Source organism: Mastigoproctus giganteus, chromosome 3 (assembly GCF_048544385.1).
Source record: "Mastigoproctus giganteus isolate SK-2022 chromosome 3, ASM4854438v1, whole genome shotgun sequence".
NCBI lineage: Eukaryota > Metazoa > Arthropoda > Arachnida > Uropygi > Thelyphonidae > Mastigoproctus > Mastigoproctus giganteus.
Genome location: NC_143577.1, coordinates 74,464,084 through 74,488,590, shown reverse-complemented (window position 1 = coordinate 74,488,590; position 24,507 = coordinate 74,464,084). Strand labels below are relative to the sequence as shown.

The 24,507-nt window shown below is 36.3% G+C and overlaps 1 protein-coding gene across 1 annotated transcript in view; it reads right to left on the bottom strand.

The window, feature by feature from the left end:
• LOC150088085 (solute carrier family 4 member 11-like) overlaps positions 1–24,507 on the bottom strand; it is a 158,077-nt gene that overhangs the window by 16,693 nt on the left and 116,877 nt on the right. Inside the window, exon 11 of the mRNA XM_090370013.1 lies at positions 23,655–23,820. Within this exon, the coding sequence (XP_090226139.1) occupies positions 23,655–23,820 (166 nt within the window). The remainder of the gene's footprint in view (positions 1–23,654; positions 23,821–24,507) is intronic.

The following is a 24,507-nucleotide window of genomic DNA, read 5'->3' as shown; positions in this document are numbered from 1 at the left end:
CATCCTCCGTATTTGGTGGTGATGGGCTCGAACCCCGGTTTAATCAAGAAGCGTGTGCTACGCACTGCTGCTCCTTCCCACCTGGCTACGGAGGCACCTCACCAAATAAAGTTGTTGAAACTAGCAAAATAATTCAGTCAGCATAGTCTTAGTGAACATTAAATGGTATAAACGTGGTAGTTTAGTTCTATATTTCACCTTTTAACATTAGCTTTGAGAAATTTTATAGGTATTGCTAGTAGAAATGGAGGAAGAGGTCCATTTTCTCCCCTCCTATCACACACACATCTGCCTTGGTCTACCCAATATCCAAATCAGGGACAGCCATTTAGTTTGTCTGCTGTTGGTCTCCAGTTAGCTGCCTCTCACATTACTGTTCATAGTTTCCCAGAGTTGTTTAACCATATACTATATAACCTTACAAGGCACCTCCGTAGCCAGGTGGACAGGAGCAGCAGTGTGTAGCACACGCTTCTTGATTAGACCGGGATTCGAGCCCATGACCACCAAATACAGAGGATGCGGAAAGGTCAGGGAATGACCACCCATGGAGACAACTTATTCCAATATATAACAACTCACTGGCTAAAAGAAAACTTGCAATCCACTCTATAAACCTCTCCCCCCAATAATTTGAATTTATGATCCCTAGTTTTGTCCTTGTTTACTTTTCTTTCACCTCTCAGAGTCTTATACACCTTAATCAAATCCCCTCTAAGGTGGCTTGTTTTGAAGCTATGCAGCCCACATATTCAAAATCTTTCTTATATGGGCACCCTTTTTATGATCTCCCTAGGCTTTTTGCCTGTTTTTGGACCCTTTAAAGAAGCTTGATGTCTTTCTTTAGGTGCAATCTACATACCTGGACACAGTAGTCTAAGTTTGGTCTTACAATTGCCTTATACATAATACCTCTGTATAAGGCAATTGTAAGATAGTAATAGACTGTGTTTCAAGGTGCAGTCATTCCTTCGTGACCCTGTGGCATAACATATACGCTTTTTCTAATGGTCTACAAAATCCATCCATCTTAAAATGCCAACCACAATTGGGTTCATTATCAACTTTGTTATAGTACCCAATTACAAATTATTTCATTCATTTTCCTTTTCTGTTCAGGTCATATATGATATTCTTTTTCTGATTTAAGTTGAAGATTTCACTTTTCCTATTTCATAATTAAAATACAGGAGTACCAACTTAGAATTTAACATTAACTTTCTTAACAGATGATTATTCTTAGGTTTTGTAATCTTTAAGCTCAAAACAGGTATGAAGTTATTTATATTTTTGTATAGTTTTCTGGTTTGTGTGGGGGAAAGGGAGTATAATAGGCGAGATTGAGCCTTAGAAGTGTGCATAAGAGAGATCAAATAGAATAGGATGCATGTCTTAATTATTTGATTGTTATTTGTTATTTGGTTTTTAGGAGCATTAGCAACTAAGGCCATATTGCTTCGGGATATGCGGTGGTCATTTCCTGACCTTTCCGCATCCTCCGTATTTGGTGGTGACAGGCTCGAACCCCGGTCTAATCAAGAAGCGTGTGCTACGTACTGCTGCTCCTTCCCACCTGGCTACGGAGGCGGCCTCTTAATTATTTGATAGATATAGCTTTTTTAAAGGCATATTTTCCATCCATGTTTGCAAACAGGATAATGAATTCTGCATTCATTGTTTTTTATACAGATTCTCAAATCAGCAGCCTTTTATCTCCAGCCACAGGTTCATCTATCACTAATTTATTTGTAATGTAACCTTCGACCTGTTCACATCTGAGCTGGGCACATAATAACCTTTGTTGCTGATGCAACGGTAAAACTGTAAACCTAAGCTAACCTAACAACTGAGCTAAATGAAGAGTTTATATTTTTACATTATATCATTCTTATTCTTTCCACATCAAAAATTACTTTCATATTACTTTTTATAAAATTTACAGATATGAATGTTTATTTTAACATTAAAACCATCTGCAGTTCAATATTTTGATTTTGCTTGCCATATTCTGTTTTTGTCAGTGTTTTTCAGAAAGTAGTTTTGAATTTTATAATTAAGTTTCATACAAATATGAACATTTTTATGTAAATTTTCTGCTTAGCCAGAAAACATAAATGGTACGCCACTTTCAATAATAACATACATTAACACGATAACATACAAAAGGCACTTATAAATAAGTGCCTTTTGTATACAGTACTTTCAATTTTGATCTCTAATAGTATCACATATTGTTTAAACTACGATCTACAAGTGTAAGTAAAATCATTGTATTATGTATATTAAAATTTTGTGTAAACTGATCTTTGCAATGCCTACATAAATGTGTAAAATTAATAAGATTTGTTCTTATGTACTTAAAGTTCTTCAAACTAGAACTGCATAGCTCTGTGCACCTGGGATTACAGAAGAATAGACCTAAATGACCGATTATTGCTCTTAAATTTATTGTTATAAAGTTGGTGTTTTCATTAAACTTTTTAAAGTTTAATAAAAACACCATCTTTATAACAATATTAACTGTGTGGGACAAAAAGGTCCTTATAATTGTCATCAGACGATGTTTCAAAGGCAGTGAAATCAGATTGCAACTATCTTATAGAGTATACTTTGCAGTAAGATGTTAGCTCATTGAATTCCCTAATAAAAGGAAACTTGTGAAAGGAAGCTTTCACATGTTTCATTATTTATTGTCCGTGGAATGAGAAGAGAGACCCTCTCATCTCTGAAATCTTGTGTTGGAAACCCTACAAGATGTTACAGGTGGAAGAGGAAGACCCTCTCTGCCTACTAATAAGTACTCAAACAGGAAAGGTTGGAAAAACCAAGTAGGAGACAAAAGCATGCCATCTAATCCCTCAGCATCTGAAACTACATATATGCTTTATCACAATTCTCACACTGTTGGCTTAGGGCCCCCCCACCTTTCTAGGTGGTATAGAACAAAATGTTTGTTTGAGGACAACTGGAAACTTTGCTCACTGCATGCCTACCTTTACTTTTCGCAACATATTTTGATAACAGCCATTGTTAAAATTAAAACTTTGTACTATGTATTAATATCAGATTCATTTCCTGAATTGAGCCCTAGTTAGACCTAAACATTAGTAAATTAAATCCTGTTATATTATTAGATTTATTTTGAGATTGTTAATAAATAATCCAAAGAAAAGTTTAAATTACAGAAGCATTGTTCCATTCAAATTTTATATCATTAATAGTGTCCTGTGGTGAATTCTGCAACATAGGTGTTGAATTAGTGTGTAAGAGCCATCCATCTTAAAATGCTTACAACATAGCAGTTTTGATTATTTCTCTTTCTTTTTGTTTTCTTTTCTAGTAAATGCAAGGGTTTAATGGTTAATTATTGTTCCATAACAGTTAAATATAAAGGCAGTAGTTTTATTTATTTTTTTAACTTCAGAAGTTTAAAGACACTGCTTGTGAATATTTCTAAATTGCAGTTTTATTTTCAGGCCATTAATGTTATGCTTACCTTAAAAATAAATTGTCATGAACATGGTTAAATTTTTTTATAAACATTCAAAAAGTATTTTACCATTTTTCTGCTCTTCTTATCACTTTACTGAAATGGAAACATTTTTAAAGTTTGATGTTTACCTCAAGAATTGGGAAACTGTCATGGTTTTTACGATTTCCTCATCTTTGGATGTATTTCCTGTTACTGTGGGCAGCACAGCTAAGTTGATTCACAGAAAGTTACAGCAAAGAGTGCTGTCATAGGGTTATCTGGCCATGGATGCTGAATTTAAATAGAGTTTCTAACTACTGACCCATCCTGGAATTTTCTTGAATGGTCCTGAGGGGTACAGCAGGAACAGATTTATTTTTATTTATTTTTATTTTTTTTTTTTTTGTAGTTGTTGGCGCATCGGCTTCTGTGGCCATAATGCACCTCCCAAGGTTTTTGCAGTACTTTGATCCAAGCCCGAGGCGGGATTCAAACCCGTGACCTTTGGGTTGCTAGGCAGGTACTTTACCCACCCGGCTAGCCCGGTCGGCAACAGATTTATTTATTTCTTAATATGAAATATATTTTTAGAGGGAAAGGGTGGAGAGTTTACCTCTATGCCAACGCTGACAAGTTAATGGTTTCACAATCATTATGCCTTTTTTAAACCTGCAGATAGAACGCTACCAAGTATGTTGAACTAATTTTATATTTTATATGTGCTGATAATTACAGGATGGGAAATTTATTTAGTTAAAATAAAAATAGTGTAAACATTATGAATGATGGAATAGGTACCTTATTTTCTGGTTGTTTTATAAATAAAACTGACTGAGGTTTCAGTTTTATTGTAATGTCTGAGTTGAATATTCAGCAATCATGAATACAAAAATGTATAAAATAGTTATGAAATGTTAAACAATTATGGCAAATGAGAATTGCATGTGTAAATTTTAAATTTTAATAAGAAATTTTATCTTATTTATTAAAAAAAAAAAATCAATATTTGTTTAGTTGTTGGTTCCATTTTATTTGCAGAAACAAAAGGAGATCTAGTGCTTTATTAAAAAAAAAAATAAAATTTTCATAGAAAGTGCAAAAATATGAAGAAAGAAGGCTGTAAATTACATTTACAGTAACCATATTTAATTTTTAGTCAAAATGGGTTTTAACTCTTGGTAAAAATCAGTAAATGCATTTGTTTTTCTGCGTAATATTAAAACTTTACAATAATCCATTATCGTGAGTTATTACTGATTTCAAGAATATCAGCAGTAATAATTTTGCTGTCATTCTAGAAAAATTATAAACTGGCGAAGAAAAAATTATAAACTTGCGAATGAAAACTCCAAATATGAAAGGTATTAGAAACTATAGTACTTAGTACTGTGTATAGGTGAAGGTTGAGAAGATGAAAGAAGATACTTGTTGATATCAGACTTGAATTTCTGTAGATTTAAATTTTCAGGAAATGGGTGAAAGGAGGTTGTTTCAGAAAATGGAAGTTGAAGATATAAATGCGAAGAAGAGAAGTTGGATAGAAAAAGGATGTTGACTGGTTGTGGCACATGTTTGGATTGGCTTGTAAGAGAGAGGGGGGGGGAATTATAGAAGCCAATTCAGATAGTATCAATGGAAGTATCTATAGTAAAAAATGACATACAGCAACAGAAACAGAACTTCTGTGAGACAGAGAGGAGAGAGACTTTGTAAGGGATGAGTCATTAATTAACTTAACTGCTCTCTTTTGGATGGAGTCTAGAAGCCTGAGAGAGAGATCAGGAGGGCACTGCCCCCAGCTGTGGGAACAAAATTCCATGGTAGGGCAAATTTGAGATTTGTACAGAGAGAGAGAGAGAGTAACTGTTTAAAAGAAAAGTAACACTAAGAGCAAAAGAGAAACCCCAGTTTTTTAGATGCAGAGAAAGCAATATTTGTGATGTACTTATGCCAAGAAAGATTTGAAGTCACGGTAATCCCTAATAGAGATATGTGACCTTGTCTAGAAATCATCAAAGATTAGTATAGGAGCAAAAATCCTTTTTTGTGAGGTAAGACAGGACTGAGTTTTAGCAGGATTTAAATGAACTAAGTTATCTTTGCCCCATTGGAGAATTATATGGAGAAGTTAGAAGACAGTGAGCCATCTACTGTCACCTGCAATGAATGATCAGAGAGAGAATTAGATACCTAATTACAAAAAACATTTTGGCAGTCCATAAGATGGAAGCTTATTTAGAATACAAAAACCTAGAAGACCTTTATGCCAAACACAATCAAAAGCCTTTGAAACATAAAGAGCAACTGCTTGAATTTCACCAAACATTTCCATTGAGTTTGTTTATAAATGGGTAACATAACATAACTTCTAATTTATTGCCAATATGGATTTTGTCAGTTGACATCGACAGAATCCATATTGGCAATAAATGAGAAGGCAGAGGATTTCAAGATAGTTCAGGAATTATAAGTTAGTGATTTCTCCATTACTTTAGAAAGAGTAGAATAAGTACAACAATGAGATGATAACTGGATAGGAGGGGTTTGTCTTCCTTTTTAGAAACTAGCTGGATGTGAGCAAATTTCCAAGCAGAAGAAAAAATACCAGTGGAATAAAAGTGTAAAAATGTGACATAGGACAGTAGCAACCTCAGGAGTGGATTTTGAGAACAAATGGAGAAATACCATCATGACTGGGAACTTTCTTGGTATAAGATTGTTCAAAATTCTTCTAATATTTTGACAGAAGACCATGGGAGACATTGTGTGGAGTGTCCTGGGAATGACAGGAGGTGGTTTACCAAGTTTGTCAATACAAGAGTTAGAAGAAAAGAAAGATGCTAGAAGGTCAGCTTTATATTTAGCTGAAGTGGCAACAGAAATGTCCGGTTTTGACACAGTTGGGAATACAAAATGGCAAAAGTTGCAGCCAATAGCTTTGGCAAGAGACCACAAAGTTGGACTACTGTTTGCACAAGAAGCAAGTCTTCTACTCTTAAGTTGTTCAAAATCTAATTTGCACTGATTAATAACGGTTTTCCAATTGTTGCAAGCTTTTGGTTTAGGCAGAAAATTAACCTATAGATTTGGATGTAAGCCAATTCCAATATTTAATATTCCTATCTTGAACAGCATAAGCACATTTATTGAAAAACCAAGGTTCAGATAAAGGACAAGATTTTAAGCAGAATGTGGAATAAGGGATTCCCATATAAGAATAATTTAACTGACACGATCTGAGCAAATATTGACATCCAGCCAAGTAATCCAGCAAAGGAGAAGAATAGAAATCTTGCACATCATCCCATTTTGTATTCTTGTAATGCCAAACAATGCGCGGCAAAGAATGGCCACAAGAGAAAGACTCCATTGGGGAAAGAGACCATCACCAAGTTGTGATATGAGGTGCCTAGAGGACCACTCACCTCGATCATATTACTTGGAAGGGTTGTTCATGAGAAAAAGATCAAGAGTGTTGGCTGTGTGGATAGGATTGTCTTGCGTTCTGGTAAATAAATGAACAATTTGTGTAAGGTCATTTGTAATTGCAAAAGCTTTAGCATCTCAGCCAGCTGGGTTTGTGTTTCTTGACAACCGAAGCCAGCAAGAATTGTGAACATTGAAATTGCCAAGCATTACCTCACTGTTAGAAAAGTTGGATTGGAGAAAGTCAAATTTCAAAGAAAGGAAGTCAGAGTTCCAAGTGATTAATGGAACTGGAAGATCGATAGTGGCAACATATGAATTTAACAGAATGGGGTAAAGAGATTTTATGCCAGAGAAGCTCAAAAAGAGGAGATTCCAAATTATTAGGTCCCTGACAGGTAATATCAGAGCAGACATGAACAAGTACTACCTTTGAAGCAGAAGGAATCTTAGAGTGATTAACACTATTCTGCATTTTGACAAAAAATTTAATGATGTTTTCTCAGAAAAGGATGTTTCTGAATAATTTTCTAATGCTGATTTCAAAAATGACTTCCATCATTTTTCAGTTTTCTTCACAAATCACAAAAGAAAATTTGATACTACTTTTACCAGACTTTTATATTTAAATACATGTTGAAAATACTATTAAAAAGGGCAGTGTGATAAAAAGTCCACTAAACATTCACCTCTCATTTTAAAAACTGATTTATGAGAGGTCAGATTTTCGTTTCTCTAATTTTTTTGAAGATCCTACTACTTTACAGTCCCTCTTCAGCATCCAGCGAAAGTCAGCCATCATTCCACCTCCTCTAGTACCTTTTCTCCATGTCTTTAATGTCCTGGTGAAACCTTTAATCCTGTTCTTCACTAACACTTCATAGATTTTTGTGGAAGCAGTCGATGAGGAGGCGTAAAAAAATGTACCTTGACACTCGTGTTGCAACCCACTTCTTGAAGATTGCCAGCATATAGGGGAATAGTTTTCATTCTCTGTGACATGAGAAAAATGTCCCATGTGCTAGAAGATTTTTTGACTTAAGCCTAGAACTAAGGAGTTCTGCATATTCCTTTGTAAATTTAAATCTCTTACCAGATCATTGAGTTCATGCTGTGAAAACAGTTGAAGGCTGGACTCAGTGTCTCTGCATGTGTAGACTTCAGTTTCATCTTCAGAAGCTTCACTTTCAGCACTCTCTCTGCTGCTAAATTCTCCAATATAAGTGGAGGGCATGGAATTGGGACGTTATCTCCATGTCGGACTAATAGCAGTTTGAATATTAGGATACACAATGATCTTTGAATGTATTCCTCTACATTAACTGAGCAAAAGTAATAGTCATAATAGTGGTTTATAGGCTCCTGCCACATCATGGAAATTGCAAATATCATAGCTTTCTTTTACCATTTTTCCTCCAATCTCAATGCTTCAACACAGGTTTGGCAGACTTTATGTGGAGCCTATTGTTTATCTTTGTCACTGAGTTTCACTCCAAAATAAGCACAATACACATTTTTTACAAATTCTGTAATATCTTCTCTTTGCTTGAGGACTATATAATTTCCACAAATATAACAAAATAAGTTTGGATTGTTCAAACACTTTGAGTGAAGACATTTTACTCACTTCTTGGCACAAGTTTAACATGAGCTTAAAAATAAACTGAGCTCACGCTGAAACATTCCTACATGGAGCTCTCAAGGTCAGGAAACAAATGACAGGGCAGTGATGCCAACATGTGAATATTTAGTTTACAAATTCCCAGCATTTACTCCTAAATACATTCAATAAATAATACAACTCATGACAACATTCAACTTAAGTGATTTGTAAAAAAAACAGTACATGATAGAAAAAAAAAACAAATAACATTTCTGAAATCAGCTTAAACACTGAATTAAAAACAGCTATTAGTTTACAAACATCAAAACCATGCCGAGTGGTGTAATTAGGACAACTGGATGAGCAGTGGTTGAATCAACCAATAATTGGGAATCTGCAGAAACAGTAAATGGGACTTGGCAGACTAAGTGGAAATGGACATCATTGAGATTGGAACTGAGACCACATATGTTTGTGAAATGAACAAGGAAGTGTTTGGGAGGTTTAGCTCTTTTTGCAGATAAGTTTGTTTTATTAGTTTAACTATTCATAATATATTCAGTAGTAAGAAAAGGTGGGGAGGACATGTTGTATGAAGTAATGAAATTTTTGGATATGGCAAGAATATACCCAGTTCCTTGACATAATGTGGCCTTGACAATGCCCTGCATTTACACCATTCAGACTCCCTCTAGTCACCATCTGGCAGAGTAGAGGCAGCAAGATTATATACTGATATCATATATTTGGATTTCAGGAAAGCTTTTGACACTGTTGCGTCATGGAAGACTATTATACAAATTGGAGCAGAATGGTATTAAGGGTAAGTTGCTACAATGGATAAAAGGATGGTTAAGTGGGAGAAGACAGAGGGTGGTAATCAATGGGTGCTGCTCTTTGTGGACTAATGTTATTAGTGGAGCCCCACAGGGTTTGGTGTTAGGTCCACTGTTGTTTTGTTATATTTATCAATGATATTGATGAAGGTATATCAGGCTTAATGTCAAAGTTTGCAGATGATACAAAGGTTGGCAGGTTGTTAATGACAGTAACGGTAGTGTGCTACTGCAACAGGATCTAGATAATTTGGGCAGATGGGCTAAGAAGTGGCAACTGAAGTTTAACCTTGAAAAATGCAAAGTACTGCATATGGGTAGAAGTAACCCCAGAGAAACGTACCAACTGTGTGGTACTACACTTAAGGTGGTAGAAAATGAAAAAGACCTGGGAGTAATTGTGCAGTCAGATATGAAGTTTTCTGAGAAATGCAGACAGGCTGCCAGGGCAGGTCATGGGGTTTTGTCAATGATATATAGGAATTTTGCTAGCAGAGAGAAGGAGGTGATTGTCCCTCTGTATAAGGCAATGGTCAGGCCACGCCTTGAGTACTGCATACAGGTCTGGAGGCCTCATTTTAGGAAGGATGTAGATTTACTTGAGCATGTACAGAGAAGGGCAACAAGATTGGTGAGGGGAATGAAGGGATCCTCTTACCAAGAGAGGCTTAAGTTCTGCAAATTGCAGTGGCTGGAGACTAGGCACCTGTGCGGTGATCTGATTGAGGTGTATAAGGCCTTGAATGGGTTGAGCACGCTGAATTCTGATGGGATCCTTCCACTTGTTCAGATTATGAACCTAAGGGGGCATAAATTCAAATTAAGAAAAGACAGATGTAGAATAGATGTGCGGAAATTTGCCTTTAGCCAGCGAGTGGTTAATTGCTGGAACAAACTTCCATCTGTCGTTGTGGAAGTTGACAGGTTAAATAAATTTAAGGAGGAACTGGACAGGCATTTGGAGGGAATGGTGTGATTTTTTTTTTTTTTTTTTTTTTTGTTGGCTGATGCTGCATAAGCTCATACACTTGCTTTGTTGCATCACATGCCACTACTACTACTAGCTGATCGGGAAGCCTCCTAGAGAGTTACTAACAAGTTTGGTCTGTGGACTATCTCATGGTTGGCTAGTATGAACACCATTTTAGAGCTGTACCCTCAAAATGTAAGGAAGATTGGATCTCACAAGGATGTCCATCATACTGTATGATGGAAGAGATGGGGATAGCTGGAACTTTTTTCTGGAGACTAAACATGGGTTCCACCACTTCAAACGTCTAATAACCAATGTGGTGGTACTGCACTGGTTGATTAGAGCAATCTGCCACCTAATATTGCCTGGTAACACAGAGAAGTGCCATTCATCCATATGGAATGAACACCACTCCTCTGCCTCTGCTTACGTTGGTTCGCACCTGGGAAATATGGCACCTAGTGTGCTGGTCACCTCCAGCATACTAGGTGTCATATTTCAGGACTTGTACACATGGGTTATTAACAGTCCAACCATTGTGAAGGTGCAAGCATTTGGTTGATTTGGTTGTCGCAGAATGACCAGACTTCACTGAAGTTCCACTTGAGTGTCACTCGAATATCAGTTCCATCAGCATTTTAGACTCAAAGGTGACAAGCTGGGCTTGCTACCTGGGAGTGAGAGAATGTCTGTGACAGCCTCAAGGTTATGTACATCTAATCTCTTTGATGTAATCCTCAAGAATATTATGACATTCATCCCTGGTCTCATTAAACCATATTGGTGATTTAGCTTTAGAATCCATACAAATTACTGTTGGAAAATTACTTAAGTGATCAAGCACTTTTCTCGGGTATTCTAGATATCTCCCACTTGTTTTTCCCACTTCTGACTCGACATTCGCACATACTGAGTATCCTGTGCACAGCAAGTCTATAGTAATCACTACCAATTTGCCATTAAATATAACAATTGCTGCTCTAAGTTGTTGATCATCCATATGAATGACTCTCGCAGATAATGGGAAACCTGTTCCACAACACTGAAGTGTAACTAATAAATACCTGCTTCAACTGCTGCAAATAAATAGCTGCTTCAATGAACTAATAAATATCTGGCAGACTCACCTGGTCTACCAGATATTTATTAGTTCGTTGAAGCAGCTTCTTTGCTTATTCTTGGTATCAGACTGCAGTTTGATCTTAATGACAAGTATACTTATAGGAATCGTCTTTTTTAGAAACAAACTCCAATAGATTAGGAGAAGATTGAATGGGACACGGCCAGCGATAACTTGGAGAGCAACTGTTCTGCACACATAAGTAATAGATAAACCACTGAATGAAATTCAGTTTTGATTGGAAGTTTGTATAACCTACCATATGGAATCATACCCCAGCAGAATAAATTATCATAGGGAAGAAGACAGCCTGATAATATAGATGCAGAGTTTTCCTTGATAGACTCCATTCAGAGCTAGAAATTTGAATGATAAAAACCTGGAAGAAGCTGAGTTTGTGATTAATAATGACACCTAAATATTTAGTTTTAGTCACAATGGGTAAACGTCTATAAATTTTGATTTGTGGTGGTTGTTGAATTTTGAATTTGAAAAGCATCATCTTCGTCTTAGACAGACTAATTTTAAATTTATTAACTTGAGACCAAAGACAAGGATCTGATAGCACCTGGTTGGCATTGTTTCTTATCTGGCTCAAGATCTACCTGAAAAAATTAGTCAGATCATAAGCGAATATGATGACCTTACAGGTTTCAAATGTTCTTACAGATGACCTTACAATTTTTAATCTACTAAACTATAGTTAATATATTGTTTGAATTACTATAGTCATGTAGTTTATTTTTGTATTTAATTAAGTATTTGGAAAGCTACAGCTTGATATTCAGATAGCCTTTGTTATCGATACTTTGGTGAGAACTTCATCACTTTTGTTGGATAGCTTAAATTTAATTTCACTAGTCGTTAAAAGTATTGTATTGTAAGTATTGTATCCATATTGTAAGTTTAAATTTGTAAAGTATTTGGAAAGCAACAGCTTAATATTCAGATAGCCTTTGTTATTGATGTTTTTTCTCACAGTGCCCGTAACAGTGGCATCTGGGGAAAAGATCTTTTTCCAAACTTAAAAGATCATAAAAATTTATTTACGATCAAATATGAAACAAGAAATAATTTCAAATTTAAGTACGGTATTATTAGTACTGAAAATAAAACTGTGACATTTCAGATGTTGTAATAAGTATGCAATAAAAAAAGCTATGAAAGTTAATTTTACTTTCCTAGTAAATTATTATCATTATTAATTTACTAGAAAATAACATATTAATAATTTATTATTAAGAATAAATTATAATTTTTATTAAAAATAGATATTTTTTATTTAATATAAAATTTAGTTATTTCAGAATGTTAATTTTTCTTTTATACAATTAAATTATATTATATAGCTTTAATGTGATATTTGTATGAGAGATTTATCTTCTATAAAAACTGTTAATTTGATGTAAATAAAATTAACATTTTTAAATATATTTATCTATTTCTTATAATTCCTAGGATGAAATTTTACACGAACAGCCACAAATATATATGGGGGGGGCAGCTAATTAGGACTGTCACCTGGGCAGGAACTAGCCTTGGCACACCCTTGTCTGGCAGGTGGTGGTGGCATCAGTTTTTGGGGAAATTGATGGAATGTTGCCAGTGTATTACCTTCAGAAAGGCTAGACAGTCACAGGGGCATATTATGCAGACCTCGTGAGGCATTTTCATGAAAACATCAAAGACAAATGCTGAGGAAAACTTAGAAAAGGAATCTTGTTCCACCAAGACAACATGCCTGCTCACAAGTCTGCCATTGCTATGTGGCTTTGAAATCTTGGACCATTCCCTATATTCACCTGATCTCGGACTTTCACCTGTTTCCTTTCACCTGTAATTTTAAAAAAATACTAGGCAGGCAGGCATCCATTTTCCAGCTGACAATGATGTTATTGCTGCAGTGGATGCATTTCTGGAAGCTCAAGAAAAAAACTTTCTTTGAAGCAGGAATCAACAAATTGCATTGGTGGCTGTTGTTGTTATTTGGTTTTTAGGAGCATTAGCAACCAGGGCCATATTGCTCCGGGGATATGCGGTGGTCACTCCCTGACCTTTCCACATCCTCCGTATTTGGTGGTCACGGACTCGAACCCCGGTCTAATCAAGAAGCGTGTGCTACGCACTGCTACTCCTGCTCACCTTCGGCAGTGCTCCCAAAACCTCTCTCAGGCATCTAGATTCCATTCAGAAGAGGGCAGTTAGGTTAATTAATGACTCATCTCTAACAGAGTCTCTCCACTCGCTGTCTCATAGACACTGTTTCTGCTGCATGCCTTTTCTACAGATACTTCCATGGGCACTGTTCTGAATTGGCTTCTATAATTCCTGCTCTCTCTTTGAAAACAGTCCAAACACGTGCCACCACCAGCCAACATCTATTTACTGTCCAACTTCAAACTCACAGAACCAACTTTTCATCTTCCTCGTTTATTCATTCAACTGCCGTTTTCTGGAACAACTTTCCTTCATACATATTTCCTGAAAATTACAGTCTACAGAAATTCAAGTCTAATGTCAACAAATATCTTCTTTCGTCTTCTCTCAACCTCCAACCCAAGCATGGTATTAAGTACTATAGGTTCTAATACCTCTCGTGTTTGGGGTTTTCATTAAAAAAAGAAAATAAAATTTTCATAATTCTGGAAGACATGACACAATGGATTTATGATAACTAAAGTAAGAGATGCATACTTGCAATTGCAATGTATCTAAATGTCTCTGTGAAACAGCATCGAATGAAGTACTGATCTTGTAGTTGAAGTGACATACGCAGCTGTTAAGGGCATCTAACAATGGAATGTAATGAAAATGCGAGACAAAAAAAAGAAATAGTTGACAAATATTTGTATTGTTCCAGTGATATGATAAATACTTGTATTGTTGCAATCATATTGCAGTAGTAATTTCAGGAAGTATGTCTAAGCAAACAACTAAAAAAATCCAACATCTTTCAAATAGGAGAACAGTAGTGATTATTTTAGAACTGTATAAGCCTGTAGAGTACAACGTACAATGCATGCTTATGCAGCTTTGAATTGCTATATACAGTTTACATTTCTTTTGTATTGGATGATTCTGTGTGGGATTCTACTGTATTGTGCAGAAATATGCAAACTGAATCAAATTCTATGATCGGTCCATAAATAAATATCTACATTTGGTAGTTTTTCTTTTTTGTGCTTCCGGCAGGCACTAATGTTCGGTCTTTCTGAAACATAATCAATCTATAAACCTCCTCTGCTCTCGAGAGCAGAGTATTTTGTAAGGTTAATCTCTTTTCTGTTCTTTGGAAAGAAAGAATTCTCAAATCTGCAAATCAACAGCAGACCTTAGGTTAATTTTCTTTAAATGGGGAAAGGAGATTGAGGAATAATGTGAACTGGTCTATAACCATTTCTGTAAACAGTATCTCAAGAGATATGCATTTAAACAAATTTGGAAATTGAATGTAGTAGTCGGAATTCCGTATAAAAGGGATTCTAGACCACAAAGTGCCTGGACACGACCGTAGTCAAGTGATCCTGTCCTGGCACGTATTGTGTTTGAATTCATGGTCTTTTTTTTTTTTTTTATGTGAACCCCAAACACGAGAGGTATTAGAACCTATAGTACTTAGTACCATGCTTGGGTTGGAGATTGAGAAGACGAAAGAAGATATTTGTTGACATTGGACTTGAACTTCTGTAGATTGTAATTTTCAGGAAATACCGTATGAAGGAAGGTTGTTCCAGAAAACGGCAGTTGAATGAATAAATGAGGAAGATGAAAAGTTGGTTCTGTGGGTTTGAAGTTGGACAGTAATTGGATGTCGGCTGGTGGCAGCACGTGTTCGGACTGTTTTGAAAGAGAGAGCGGGAATTATAGAAGCCACTTCAGAAGAACAGTGCCCATGGAAGTATCTGTAGAAGAGGCATGCATCAGAAACAGTACGTCTATGAGAAAGCGAGTGGAGAGACTCTGTTAGAGATGAATCATTAATTAACCTAACTGCCCTCTTCTGAATGGAATCAAGAAGCCTGAGAGAGGTTTCGGGGGCACCACCCCAGATGTGAGAACAATATTCCATGGCAGGGCGGATTTGCGATTTATACAGAGTGAGCAGTTGTTTGGAAGAAAAGTAACACCGAGAGCGAAAGAGAAAACCAAGTTTTTTAGATGCAGAGGAAGCAATATTTGTAATGTGCTTGAGCCAAGAGAGATTAGAAGTCAGGGTAATCCCCAAAAGAGATATATCATTTTGTCTAGAAATTGGAGTGTCACTAAAGATAAGCATAGGAGCAGAAGAATCCTTTTTGCGAGATATAAGACAAGACTGAGTTTTAGAAGGGTTGAAATCAACTAAGTTGTCTTTGCCCCACTGGAGAATTACCTGAAGATCGGCATTTAAGGAATTGGTAGCAAATTTTCGAAAAATTGAAGCTGATTGAGTAGGACAATGTTTCTTAAAATGGAAAGTGGAATGCAATGTGCTATCATCGGCAAAACTATGGATAGGATTTCCAGTCAATGGAAGAAGGTCATTAATATACAAGAGGAAAAGAGTGGGGGAAAGAACTGAACCTTGGGGAACACCGGCATTGGTGGAGAAGTTAGAAGACAGAGAGCCATCTACCATCACCCTCAGTGAGCAATCAGAGAGAAAACTGGATAACCAATTACTAAAAACAGTTGGCAAACCATAAGATGGAAGCTTGTTTAGAAGACCTTTATGCCAAACACGATCAAAAGCCTTTGTGATGTCAAGAGCAACTACTTTTGTTTCACTGAACCTTTCCATTGAATTAGTCCATAAATGGGTAACATAAGCCAGAATATCACCAGTGGATCGACACTGACGGAATCCACACTGGCAATCATTGATCAGACGGAAGGTTTCAAGGTAGTTAAGAGTTGGCGGTTAATTGATTTCTCCATTACTTTAGAAAGAGTAGAAGTAATTGCAATGGAACGATAATTGGATGGGAGGGATTTGTCACCCTTTTTAGGAACTGGCTGGATATGAGCAAATTTCCAAGCAGAAGGAAAAACACCTTTGAAATAAGAAAGTGAAAAAAGGCGGCAAAGAATAGGAGTAAGTTCAGGAGCACAGGTTTTGAGAACAAGTGGAGAAATACCATCAGGACATGGAGCTTTCTTAGCATCAAGATTCATCAAAATCCTTCTGATATCCTTTTGATGGAAGACCACAGGAGGCATTGAATGGAGCGTGTTGGGAATGGTGGGAGGTGTTTTATCAAGATCATTAATACATGAGATGGAATAAAAATGGGGTGCTAGCAGGTCAGCTTTATCCTTGGCTGAAGTGACAACAGAACCATCTGATTTGGACAGAAGTGGGAGCAGACATGGGCAAAAGTTGCAGCCAATAGCTTTGGCAAGAGACCAGAATGCTCGGCTACCATTAGGGCAAGAAGCAAGTTTTCTACTCTTAGCCTGTTCAAACTCTAGTTTGGACTGATTAATAACTGCTTTACAATTGTTGCGAGCTTTGGTGTAGGCAGAAAATGAAACTGAAGAATTAGAAACAAGCCAATTACGATATGCAACATTCTTCTCTTGAACAGCCTTAGCACATTTATTGGAAAACCAAGGTTTAGATAAAGGATGAGATTTTAAAGTGGAGTGTGGGATAAAGGATTCCATTCCTGCAAGAATAATTTCACTGACACGATCTGAGCAAACGTTGACATCAGGAGTTCTGAAACAGTAATTCGATCAAGGAAAAGAAGAAAAGAAGTCTCGCAGGTCATCCCATTTTGCATTTTTGTAATGCCAAACAACACGAGGTTGGGAATAGCCATGAGATAAAGGTTCCATTGGAGAAGAGACAATCACCAAGTTGTGATCTGACGTGCCCAAAGGACCTTTCACTTTGACCATGTACTTAGAAGGGTTGTTTGTGAGAAAAAGATCAAGCGTATTGGCTGTATGATTAGGATTGTCCGGTATTCTTGTAGGTAAATGAACAATCTGTGCTAGATCATTAGTAATTGCAAAAGCCTCAGCATCTCGACCTGCTGGGTCGGTGTGACTAGAAAACGGAAGCTAGCTGGAGTTGTGAACATTAAAATCACCAAGGATAATTACCTCACTGTTAGGAAAGTTGGACTGGAGAAAGTCAAGTTGCAAAGAGTCAAAGAGCTCCAAGTGATTAGTGGAGTTGGGAGAATGATAGTGACAACAGATGAATTTGACACAATGAGGTAGAGAGATTTTAAACCAGAGGAGATCAAAGAGAGGAGATTCCAAATTGCCAAGTCAGGGAATATCAGAATATTGTCTGACAGGGAATATCAGAACGGACATATGCACAAGTACCACCTTTGAGGCGAAAGGAATCATACAGCGAATAATTTGGGCATCTGAGATGAGCAGTACTTGAATCAACCGATAACTGAGATTCTGTCAGAAAAAGTACATGGGGTTTGGCAGACTGCAAGTGGAAATGGACATCGTTGAGATTAGAACTGAGATCACGTATATTTGTGAAATGAATTAGGAAGTGCTTGGGAGGTTTAGATCTTTTTGCAGATAAGCTTGCTCTATTAGTTTGACAATTCATGGTGTATTCAATAGTAAGAAAAGTGGGTGGGACATGCTGTATGAAGTAATGAAATTTTTGGATATGGCGTACACGTGGTAATAATATACCCAGATCCTTGACATAACGTGGCCTTGACAATGCTCCCCGCATATACACTGCTCGGACTCCCTCCAGTCACTATCTGGCAGAGTAGAGGTAGCAAGATTATACACTAGCTGATCCAGAAGCCTTCTAAAGAGTTACCAATAGGTTCGGTCCGGTGTACTAACTAACAGCCGGCCTGCAAACACCGTTTTAGAGCTATACCCTCGAAACATAAGGAATATTGGATCTCGCCGCGACGTTCATCATAACCTCAAAAGTCATCAATCATACTGCATGATGGAAGAGATAGGGAATGGTTGACCGGAACTTAGCTCTAGAGACTAAACATGGGTTCCACCGCTTCAAGCCTCCAATAAGCAAAGTGATGGTATTTCACCGGTTGATGGGAGTCATCTACCACCTAGTACTGCCCGGTAACATAGAGGGGCGGCATTCCTCCATGTGGTGTGGGCACCACACCTCGACCCCTGCTTACGTTGGTTCACACCTGGGTGGTCACCCACCATGTACTTGTGCATGGAGGTTATACCCAGGATTACTAACAGTCCCACCATCATGAAGGTGCGAGCAGAGTTTTTGGCTGTCACAGACCGTCCGGACTTCGTTGAAATAGGGTCCACTTGATTTGAGTGTCATCCGAATATCAGTTCCATCAGCGTTTTGGACTCCCAGGTAGCAAGTACAGCTTGACTGGCATATCTGAGAGAATGTCTGTGACAACCTCAAGGACCATGCATTGAATTAATGCATTGATTCAATGCAAGACCTTGACAACATCAAGGTCTTGCATTGAATAACAAAATGGGAATGGGGGACGCATGTAGAATTGGCCGTAGTCTGATAAACAAGAAATATTCAGTAAAAGAACCGCGTGGAATATTTAATGCAAGATATTTAATATTTACTGTAGTTTCATTGGTATGGGGGACAGATTTATATAGTTAGGACTAAACAGTTCCAGTAAAAATGGTTATGTTTCTTATTTTTTCTGTATTGAAATTTCTTTAAACATTGATTTTGGGTTTTTTAAGAGTATAGTTGTGGACATCTATTGTATTTTATGTAGGTTGACTCCTGAATGTTAGTTCAACTCTGTCATGGTACATCATCATTCTCTTTCTTGGTGATTCCCTTCTACTTCTGACTCTCTCTCTCTCTCTCTCTCTCTCTCTCTCTCTTGGGGTATTTGAGGTTTTTTTCTTTTTTTTTTTTTTTGGCTGCTGCAGTATAAGCCTCAGGCTTCCTTACACCATAGAGCTAATAATAATAATAATAATAATAATAAAAAGCATGATTGTGAAGTCATACTATTCAAAAATTCTAAAAAGTTATAACTCTATACACTATCATATCTAGGTATAATTGTAAAGGGGGGGCATGATGACCAGGTTTTTGAGTGTTTTTTTTTAGGTAAACCTAGGAACATTATACATATACACTTATATGCTTGGTTAAGGGGGGGAATAAGCCTCGTCTGTCCCCCTCCCCTGAATCAAGATATCATACTAGTCACGAAAAATGCATCACATGCTCTAATCACACTACTAGTAGTGAGAGCGTGGGAAGTGCCTCTGGCGGAAGCCATGGATGACATCACTTCCATGACCGATCAGATTTACTCGGTAGAAAGTTGGAAAAACTGCGAGCCCATTGCTAAAATATTTAAAGCTCACCACTGCCTACCAACCTTTATACCATCTGCAAACTTAGTCATTAAGCCTGATGGACCATCAGCAATATCATTAATGAATATATAAAACAATGCTGTTCAATGGCTGCAGACTACAGCTTTCATTTTTTAAGCAATTTTGAAAACCAAGAAAAAAAACAACCAACTTTATCAGATAAACACAAGTACACTTGGTTGTCGACTTACGACCTATGCGACTTGCGACCAGCCGCACTTACAACCACAAAAAAAAAAATAATAATAAATAATAAATAAATTAATAAATTAATAAATCAGGAAGTCACTACTGAGGACACCCATAACCCAGGTGAGGAGGCACATACACTTAGTCGCTCTCTCTCACATAAACCCAGTTGCTTTCAAGCATCTGTTGCGTGTGGTGTATTAATTAAAATTCTACTGAAATACCCATAAAATGTTTAGTAAAAGGAAAATGCCTTCATCTACATATACGTCAGATAAGAAGTCAAGGAAAACTATTGATTTAGAGTGTAAAATGAAAGTGAAAGAAAGTGAATACGATAGCACGTAACTTGAAGTTATCACATCCCACGCATGGTATCGACGATACTTAAGGACAAAGAAAGAATTCAGGAAGCTGTGAAAGGTTCTGCACCTATTAAGTCTACAATTTTAACCAAACAACGACAGGAACCCATCCATGAAATAGAGAAATTGTTGTTTATGTGGATGGAAGATTTAATACAAAAAAATACACCCATGAGCCTTCACACAGTGCAAGCAAAGGCTAGAAGTTTGTTTCAGAGTTTAAAATCATGTGCCGGAGATGATTACGCAGAAGATTTTCAGGCTAGTACTGGGTGGTTTAAGCATTTTAAAAAAAGATTTTCTTTGCATAATATCTCTATAAATAAACATCTCCTACCTCAACCCAAGAACATGACCCTGATGATGCACAACCCAGCACAAGCAAAGATTAAAAATTGATTTTGTAAATTTCATTTGTATTGATTTTTACATTAATTCTAGATTGTATTTTTGTGTTTGCAGTACATTATGTACAGTATTATTTTTCACATTATGTACAATATAATTATAGATTGTAGTTTTGTTTTTTATAAACAGTATGAATAATAAACCAATTAAAATGTAGAGAATGTTTGAATAGAGAGAGAGAGATAGCCTAGGCGTAGAAACGAAGTTATGTACAGTATCGCTAAGTAAAAGATAAAAACATTACTGTATTTAAAATGAAAAATAAAAGATGATAAAAATTTAAAAGATTATAAAAATAAATTATAAAGATGATAAAAAGATTAGAAAGGGTAAAAAATACTGTTAATAAATATATAGCTGACATACGACCAGATCGACTTACGACCTGTCAATCAGAACAGAAGTTGGTCATAAGTCAACGACCAACTGTAATGTGTTTATCTGATAAACTGAATTTTTCTGAATTCACACTTTATGAATGTGTCTGCAACTCACAAAGGGGAACAAAGTTTTACACAGGTAATTACAGACCTGTTAGTTTAACTTCTGTTCTGGGGAAAATAATGGAGTTACTAAAGAAGCATTCAGCATCATCTAGACAAGTCTGCAGTTATAGTTCAGACACAGCATGGGTGTGTTAAGGGAAAGCCTTGTCTGACCAGTTTTATTAGATACTATGATGTGGCCAAAAAGGAACTGAATGCAAAAAATTACTTTGATATCATATACTTCGATTTTAGGAAAGATTTTGATACTGTTGCACATTATTATTATTATACTCTGTTCACTGCTGCCAACATGCTGTTCAAGAAAGTGTTTTTATATTTACATTTCATTGATCTAAGGATACCCTGATCACATGGCTGAATTAATAAAGTCACATTTGGAGGAAAGTACATGGCATAAACATTATTTTTGATGAGCATTTCAGGTGGACGATGAGCAGAACAGTTGTCAAGAAATAACAAAATCTTGCAATCATCATCCAATCCAGCTTTCCTGCAGTGAGCACGAGCTGCTGGTACAAAATGTTTGTGAAACCAATCAGAAAAGAAATTCCTGGTGATCAATGCCTTTTTGTTAGCATAATAATGGACTGGTAAGAAATTCACTCCTTTAAATCAACGAGAACGCAAGCTTTGGCGTATCACAGCAAGTTTACACTTATGCATGCCTGCTGCATTAGTACATCCCATCACAGTTAATCTGTCCTTGACATCCTTAATTCCTGTTGGGGCTGTCTCATCAGCTGTAGTTAGTGTCTTCCTGGAGCAATAATTCCAAAACAATGATGCTTCATCAGCATTATAGACTTTTTCAGCCATCAGATTTTCATCGGATGACCTTGGAAAACTAGTCAAAAAATTTCTCTGCTGCCTCGTGATCAGCAGATGCTTTATCACCACAGATCTTTAAAAATTTAAAGCCTTTATGATAGATCTTTGCTTGTTCCATGATCAGCTGACTGGTAAGTGGCATCTGTTCACTGCGATGCTGAGGGATCTACTCTTTCAAAACACAATCGAGATCTTCATTTTTAGCTTTATGCAGTGTTTTTCTATTTTTCATTAACTTCTTTTAGCATAGAACTTGAACAGTTTATCCTTCTCTTTCTTCAGGTCGTAGATGGTGGTCATTCCAACACCAAACTCTTCTGTAAGACATCTCACACTTACACTGCAGCCCAGTTTCTTCAACAAATTCATTTTCAGTTCTATAGATAAACTTAAATGATTCCTCTTCTTCTTATCCCTTTTACCCAGAGTAACAGGGTTTTTTTTGACATTTTCAACAATATCTTTGCACCACAGAGCAGAGAATAAACTAAACAAACTGAGTAATGGACAAGACACCTTGCGTTGATGATAATTGGTGCTTTACTGACGTCAACACTGCATGTTTTTTTTTTTTTTTTTTTTTTGTATGTTTTATTCATTTGGTTTAATTTAATGCTGCCAGTCCCACTTCTCCTTAATTTTTCATTATAGGGCAATGTGTGGGAGTGAGCTTTAGAAAATTTCTGCCCAAGCTTCTTCACTAGGAAAGAAAGTACTATGTTTGTTACTGGTTTTCATAGCATAAGACCATAGCCTTTCAAAACCAGCCCTTTGGCAGGTTTAGAGGATAATGAGATGCTACCCTATATTAATGTTTATGTCATTCTTTATTTTTTTTTGCTTAATCATATATCCTCCCCCCCCCTTTTACAGCCATATTTGACATCTCTTGTAGTGATCTACTATAGTACAGTTTACCTACTGGGAGGAGGGGGACTTTGAAAAAGAAAACATTTGGCACTGGTCCCATTAAGCAGCACTCTACTTTTTAATTCATTTCTTTACACTCTTAAATTTACATTGGGACATTTCATTACATTGAACAGTAAACTATAAAGAAAGTGGTAAGTGTATACAGACTACTTTTATGGTAAAAGGTAACAAAAGTAAAACCTACAGGTCTAAGAGAGGAGGTCATGTTGCTCTTATTGATGCTCCGTGTGTACAAGAAAGGTTTGATTATTTAACCAAACTTTGTCTCTTTAGTATTATACTACAATTTGGTTTCTGAATTGTAAATAGTGCCTCAATATGGAAATTCATTCGCTACAAAAAATTGACAGTTCCCAACGTTTGCTTTTCGAAAACTCAAAACCTGAACCCAAGAAACATAATTCCATAAAATTTCCATGAACTGTTTCTGTCTGATGAAGACAATAAACAAATTCCTGGGTTTTAAAAAATGAGCAGTATATATTTTTGTAAATATATATTGTATATGAAGAAAGTTGTTAAATGAATCGGTATTAACTCAGGTCTTCCTTAGTGGTAGATCTGGCTGTATGGTAGCTTCAGCACTATATATCACATGTTTGTGTGTGTGGTCATTTCAATCATGTCATACAATTTATCAAATACAAGTACTTACTTATTAGTAGGATTATTTACCATAGCTGCAGAAATGTTCTGATCTATGAAAAACAACAAAGAAAGAGCAAATCCAAGTCCTGCCGAAGCTAAAACTGCTTCCCAGGGAAGAGATGATAATGGGGCCAAAACAAATGCTTCATGGTCAGCATAGCGAAACTGACTAACTACACAGAGAAAGAAAGAGAGATTAAGAAATGACATATTCCTTACATCCTTTTTATAAAATATTAGAAAAAAAGAGTTAAAATAAAGCAATAAAATCTGGAACCAGATAAAATAGTTTCTGGCAGAGTTGATTTTTGAATTACCATATTTGTCAGCTTATAAGATGCTGCAGCATGGAAGACACACCCTAATTTTTGAACTGTAAATTTAAAAAAAAAAAAAAACTTACAAAAAAAATTTATTGTTAATACGATGAAATTTAAAATTCAATAAAAATAAAACCCAAAACCAATAAAGAAAGGTATAAGATTATTACTTTTATTATTTTAGTATTATTCAACTTCAGATTCATTACTGACTTGATCGCAATTATCCTAAACATCATCATGATGTTGAGGATCAATGGCAGGAGCATCAAGATGTGCCTTTTATTGAAAAGTGTATTGGCCGTAATTGTGATTTAAACTATCTGTTAACTACATTTTGTCACTTGCCGACTTCTTGGTTTTGTGCATGTGCAGTATTACCACTTTCGGCTTCTAAGATGCAGTTTTAAGATATTTATAAGGAAAAAAGTGCATCTTATAAGCTGACAAATACAGTAACGTAAAAGCAATTCCAAGAAAGATGCAAAAGTTCTTGCAAACACTCATGTTTCAAAGAACCTTTTATCGATACAATATTTA